This window comes from Aythya marila (genome assembly GCF_965140915.1).
Source record: "Aythya marila genome assembly, contig: HAP1_HAP1_SCAFFOLD_169, whole genome shotgun sequence".
Classification (NCBI taxonomy): Eukaryota; Metazoa; Chordata; class Aves; order Anseriformes; family Anatidae; genus Aythya; species Aythya marila.
In genome coordinates, this window is record NW_028137768.1 from 264,326 (window position 1) to 270,772 (window position 6,447).

Here is a 6,447-nt window from a genome sequence, read left to right on the forward strand (position 1 = left end):
TGAGTAAATGAGGAACTTCTCGGGAAAAGGGTGCAATCGCTAACAACCCGTTATTAGTCCTGTGTTCTTGAGAAAGAATCATTTGTGGCTGATGGACAAGGTTGGAAAGAAGACAAGAAATTCCCTGTTGACTCTGCATGATACGTGAAATGGAAAGGTCAGAGTGTGAGGAAGGTCCAACAGAGTCTCCTCTCTCTGTTTATAGGAAGCCTGCAAGCAAGGAAAGAGAGAAGGAAGGAGATAACCTTGCATCCAGACCATGAAATTATTTTACTTGGTTTTGCCATGTTCCTGCCTCAGCAGGATGAATGGAAATTGGGCATGGGAGTAGGCAATGGAACTGTCATTTCTGAATTCATCCTCACAGGCTTCACAGAGCTTGAACGAAGGCTACAGCTATTTTTCTGCATGGTCCTTCTACTCATGTACCTGACTACAGTGATGGGGAATTCAGCCATCATTTTTCTGGTGTGTGTGGATAGCCGCCTACAAACCCCCATGTACTTCTTCATTGGCAATCTGGCATTCCTGGAAATCTGGTTTACGTCCTCCACAAGCACCAAACTCTTGGTTATTCTGAGCTCTGGCAGGAGAACAATCTCAGTAGGTGGATGCTTTGCCCAGTCCTCTTTCTATTTTGCCCTGGGTGGTGCAGAATTAGCTCTCCTTGTTGTCATGTCCTTTGACCGTTACGTTGCCATCTGCCAGCCTTTGCGCTATGCTGCCCTCATGAAGCATCAGCTCTGCATCCAGCTGGTTGCTGCTGTTTGGGTCATGGGCTTCACATTCTCGATTTACCGCCTGGTGCTGCTCTCCAAGCTCACTTTCTGTGGTTCGAACAAGATCCAGCACTTTTTTTGTGACAGCACCCCCTTATTTCAACTGTCTTGCTCTGACATCACCCTGCTTTGGAAAATAGACTCGTTTTTCATATTGTTTATTGTGCTGTCTTCCTTGTGTTTAACTCTGACATCTTACACACACATCTTTTTCTGTATTCTACAAATGCCAGCAGCATCTGCGAGGAGAAAAGCTTTTGCTACATGTTCCTCCCATCTCACCACCTTGGCCATTGCCTATGGAAGCTGCATTGCTCTCTATGCACACTCCTCAGGATATATTTCTTTGGAGACCAACAGCATTGTAGCTTTGCTGAACACTGTCCTGTACCCATTCTTAAACCCATTCATCTACAGTCTTAGAAACAAGGCCGTGATGCTGGCCCTGAAGGAAGCCATGGCCCTTGCATCAGCACAGCTTTTCCCCTAATCGTGATGCATTTCTGAAGAGCATATGTCCAAGTGCCTTCAACTGGAGAGACTGGGAGCCAGGGACTTGTCCTGGGCAGGCTGAGTGTCTGATCACAGCTGCTGGAGAGAACTACCTTGCACACACACACACACATGCACACATTCACACACAGACACCACCACTTTACATTTCCTACTAATGGGCCTCTGTCCTGCTCAGCCAGAGAGGGGATCAGGATAAGGCCATTTCCGCTGTTTGTGCTTGTGTGAACACTGAGTGTGCATGCCTGCATTCACCTATGTCCAGCCATGTATTGATGCCTACGTGTTGTCTGTGTGGGCTTGTGTGTGTGCCTGCTGGGTGTACGCACTCTGCCTTGCTCTTGTTGGACCCAGGGGCATGGAGCTGCAGCAGCTTCAGGTCTCTTAGGATTCTGGAGTGGGCTCTTGGTTGAATAGAGGTATGTGCCTGCAGGGCACAAAAACATCTCTGTGTGTGACATAGATGTGGAAAGGCTGAAAGGAGTGGAAAGGCAAAAGGGCAACCGCAGATTGAAAAAAAAAAGGGGGGGGGGGGGAGGGAAGTCATTTTAATATTTTTAATTTCACTGAACTTTCATAACTTGAAAAGTTCTAAGCTTCTTAAATGCAGGAATTGAGTGAGGAATAAAAAGTCACTATATTCTGCTGTTACTAACATCCCCATCCAGAGAATGATCAGTCTCTGAAGTGTAGAATATCACCAATACAAGTGAAATCTTCTACTGCCAAGTAGACAGATTAAGAGAAGAAAGTACTGAATAGATAAATAAATAAATAAATAAATAAATAAATAAAGCACAGCCCTTCCATGGCAAATGGAAGGGCTGTATTTCCACCCCTGGAGCAGTCGATTCCAGGTGGACTGGACAGCCCTTCAAGGGAAAGCAAGTTGTGGTCTGCACGCTGATGCCAAAGGGCTGGAGAAAAGCATGTCAGTAATATCAGTTGTGGCATACCGCTTGGCTGCCTTGACTCTAGTTCATATTGAAGTTCTACCATGTCCAGCACTGCAGCACTCAGAAGTGGCATGACTTCATTCAGGCCACGATAGTCCACTGGCCATATGGGACTATTAAAGGGTGAGAGAGTCTTGCTGTTCACCCCTTGGCTCTCCACTTGATGAGCCAGATCATGGATAGGAATCAGGAAGTCTCAGTTAGTGTGATACTGCCTCAGGTGCACCATTGGGGTAGCCATCAGCACCTGCTCTTCTTTGACCCCCAACAAATCCACAACAGAAGGGTCCTGTGAGAGACCAGATCAAGGCAGACAGCTGTTTGATGTCCTCTGTCTCCAAGGCGGATATGCCAACCCCCCCACCCCAAAAACTTTTGGCTCTTGGAAGTACCCTCTCCTGCAGTAGTCTATGCCAAGGATGTACAGAGCCTCCAGGCCAGTCCCAATTGCCTCCAATACTGTTACCGGTTGGGATCCCCCTGTCACTGCAGAAATACAAATGGACTTGCCCCTTTGTGGTCTGATGGCATTACAGTACACTTTGTACCAGTGTCCACTTGAGCCTTTCACTCTTGTGTGTCTGAAGTTCCAGGCCATCAAATCCACACAGTCCAATAAACCCAACTGTCTCTTCCCTCCAGCTGGCTGAAAGCAGCGCCCCTCTAGCCCTGGTCACAGTATTTGTTACTGTGTCTCAGGGACTGCCTACTGGAAACCGGAGCAGCAATTTTCTCAGAAGGCCCCTCTTTGGCCATTGTTTTTCCTTGAAATTCACATGTCCATACCTCTAGGGTCAAGGTAGCTTTCCTATCCCATTTTCTCGTGTCTTCTCCATGGTCATGCAAGTAAAACCGTTGGGTGACGTGTGGTGTGTACCCACCATATCCCCTTTCTTGAGCACAGTGGAGGCCGGTGACAAGTGGTGCACCTTGGGGAGTCTGTGCTGGGACTGGTACTGTTGATTATCTTTATCAATGATCTAGACAGTGGGATCGAGTACACCCTCAACAAGTTTGCAGATGACACCAAGCTGAATGTTGCAGTTGATACAATAGAAGAAAAGGATGGCATCCAAAGGACCTGGACAAGGTTGAGATTTGGGACAACGTGAACCTAATAAGTATAATAAGCTCTCTGTAAATACCTTAATAGAGGCTGCAGCGAGGTGGGGATTGGACTATTCTCCCACGTGCCTGGTGACAGGATGAGACAGGATGAGGGGGGATGAACTAAAGTTGTGCCAGGGGAGTTTTAGGTTGGATATTAGGAAGAACTTCTTTACTGAAAGGGTTGTTAGGCATTGGAATGGGCTGCCCAGGGAAGTGGTTCAATCACCATCCCTGGAGATCTTTAAAAGACGTTTAGATGTAGAACTTAGCAATGTGGTTTAGTGGAGGACTTGTTAGTATTAGGTTGGAGGTTGGATTCGTTGATCGTGGAGGTCTCTTCCAATCTAGACGATTCTATGTTTCTGTGATCACCTGGTCCAACCATCATCTGGTCCTGGATCTGGGCCACGGCAATCCCAAGCACAAATTCAGGCTGGGAGGAGAATGGGTAAGGTGATTCTCCCCCTCCACTCTGCTCTCCCAAGACCCCACCTGGAGTACTGCATTCAGCTCTGTGGCTCCCAATATAACAATGACATGAAGCTATTAAAGCAAGTCCATATGAGGACTGCAAAGATGATCAAGGGGCTAGAGCACCTCACTTATTAAAACAGGCTGAGGAATTGGGGTTGTTCAGCCTGGAGAAGAGAAGGCTCTGAGGAGATTTCATAGAATCCATCCACTACTTAAGGGGGGGCAACAGGAAAGCAGGGGAGAGATATTTTCTCAGAGTGTGCAGTGATAGGACAAGGGGAATGCTTTTAAACTGAAAGAGGGTAGATTTAGATTAGATATTCAGATGAAGTTCTTGGCTTGGAAGTGAGGCACTGGAACTGGTTTTGTGGGTCCAGAGATCACACACAGGTAGTTTGGATCAGCCCCTGCCCTTGTGTTTGAAGGGACAGCTGGCAAGAATGGAGAGGCATCAGTGAAATCATGGCAATAGCAGAGTGAGAGCAAGGTGGAGAAGAGAAGTGGCTGTCTGCAGCTTTTAGAGAGGAGTGGGACAGCATAGGAAAGCCTGCAGAGGAGAAGGCAGAGTGCTCTGGCAAAAATGGAAGGCTGCAGTAGCACTGACATCTTTGTGACCGCAGCCATGGCTTATGAGGAGACAAATTATACTCATGGCATTGGGACCATGTATTCTCCGTTCAACTGTGTGCAAATACTGGGAGGTGTCATACCATTGTCCTTCACATGATATTATGGGAATCTCCCACTACCCCACAGAACCCAGGAAGAGCCCTGAGTGAGATATGGGGGTGCATGATCTCTCCTCCAGGCTGGGGTAAGGACTTGACCTTTCTGCTTTTGTCTGACCAAAACAAAGAGACTTTTCTCAGCACAGTGCTTTGCCTATCTGTAATCATGGCCTCCAATTATCTGCCCTAACAAGGAGAATCTCTTGGTAACGGCCCTCAGTGGGGTCCACCACTACTCCAAGTCACTTCAACTATTCCTTCTGACTTTACTTTCTCAAGCAATTGCATCGTTCTCCTCTCAGTACTTGAGTTTCACAGACTGAGCACCAAAATCCACCATGGAACTCATTACAATGAAGAAACTCCTAAGGAACCATATGTCTTCCATAGTTTTATTCAAGTCTTCAAGACTTGGAGAACTAATTGGAGAGTTTCAAGGTGCAGTTAAGGAGGAAGATTTCAAAAAGCACCTAATAAAAGTCTCTTCTCATTTTAAAGGATGAATTTTGTTGCATTTCAGTTTTGAGCATCTTTCTTCAATTGATATTAACCCAGGGCTTCCCCTATGGAGATGGACATATGGAGGAAAAGCAGACTCTTGAGGCCTGACAGTGCATGGACAACCTTGCTCCTCACCACCCCAACCTGGACGTTTCTCTCATTGGCCACCTGGCGCTTGCATCACTTTCCCTTACACCACAAAACTGCACTGAAGTCTGCAGCTGGATGTTACAGCCCCCTTGTACCAGCTCCCACCTGCTTTCCTTAGAGACCTGGCTACACACAAGCAGAGAAGGGTTTTTCCTTATTATAAAACAAACAACAAGAAAACATGCAGCAATTTTCCAAACAGCAAAGCAAGCTCCTCATCTTGTACGTCTCCAGTCAGGTTTACCTTCCCAAAAGGATGACTGTAAATTAAGTATTTTATATTGACTGATGAGAAATTATAGGTTTTAAGATTGGTAATATTCCATATGATCTTAATTCAATGATAAATGATGAGGAGCTTGCTACAGAAACCATTAGGCAGACTGCTAATCGATGGGCAAGCTTGAACTCAATGAAGCTCAAAGCAGCAACTGGGTCAGTGAGAGTGGTCTGAATGATCAAAGAGTAAGGGGAGGACGAAGCAGGAGAACCGTGGGAAGTGCATAGGTCCAGACAGGCAGCTAGAAAGGGGACATTCAATATGGATAGTTTATTCAAGAGGGGTGAAAGTGCCTGGAAGATGAGGGAGTACACCATGATGGACAAAGCAATGAAATGCAAGTACAGGTGAACATCAGTATTTCCTCTCCTGTGATGAATAGAGATCCTGAAAATTTACCTGAAGAAGGATGTAGATCACTGCTGAAGGAAGTGTCTTTTTGTGCCATCACCAATGCAGATTACAAAAATACTTCCACACGCCATGGTAATATGTCCCACCCAATTCTTGTCATCCTGTGGGGCAGGGCAGAGGGAGCTGACAGCCAAGGGACACATTTGGGTGACAAGGAGGGGACCGAGCAGAGACAAGGAGTCAAGGCAGTGGGGTGGGGGAGGCCAGGAGAAGCAGCCCAAGGGGTGGTGCTGCTTGTGAGGACACGTTTGTGCCAGCAGCCTGAGTGGGCAGCAGCTCTGTGGAGGCGAGGCGAGGCCAGGGAGCACATGCCAAGAGAGCTCCTGCCAGCAGAGACAAGGCCGGGGCTGAGGCCAAGGGGAGAGGCAGGCCCAGGGCAGGGGGCTGCAAGGGCCATGCTTGCAGGGGGCTGCAAGGGCCATACAAGGGCCATGCAAGTTCCCTGCCCCTGCTGCTCTGGGCTCCCTTTGCGCAGCCCTGGCTCTGCAGCATCAAGCCCTGCTGGGAGCCCTCCCCTAAATGCTGCCACTGCTCCCTGATGC

At 47.6% G+C, this 6,447-nt stretch overlaps 1 protein-coding gene across 1 annotated transcript; it reads left to right on the forward strand.

The window, feature by feature from the left end:
* Positions 1–321: 321 nt before the first annotated feature.
* LOC309890575 (olfactory receptor 6E1-like) lies at positions 322–1,269 on the forward strand (the record flags this gene model as incomplete). Its single annotated transcript, XM_082784998.1, has 1 exon — positions 322–1,269. The coding sequence occupies one exon, from the start codon at positions 322–324 to the stop codon at positions 1,267–1,269; it is 948 nt and encodes a 315-aa protein (XP_082641124.1).
* Positions 1,270–6,447: the final 5,178 nt, after the last annotated feature.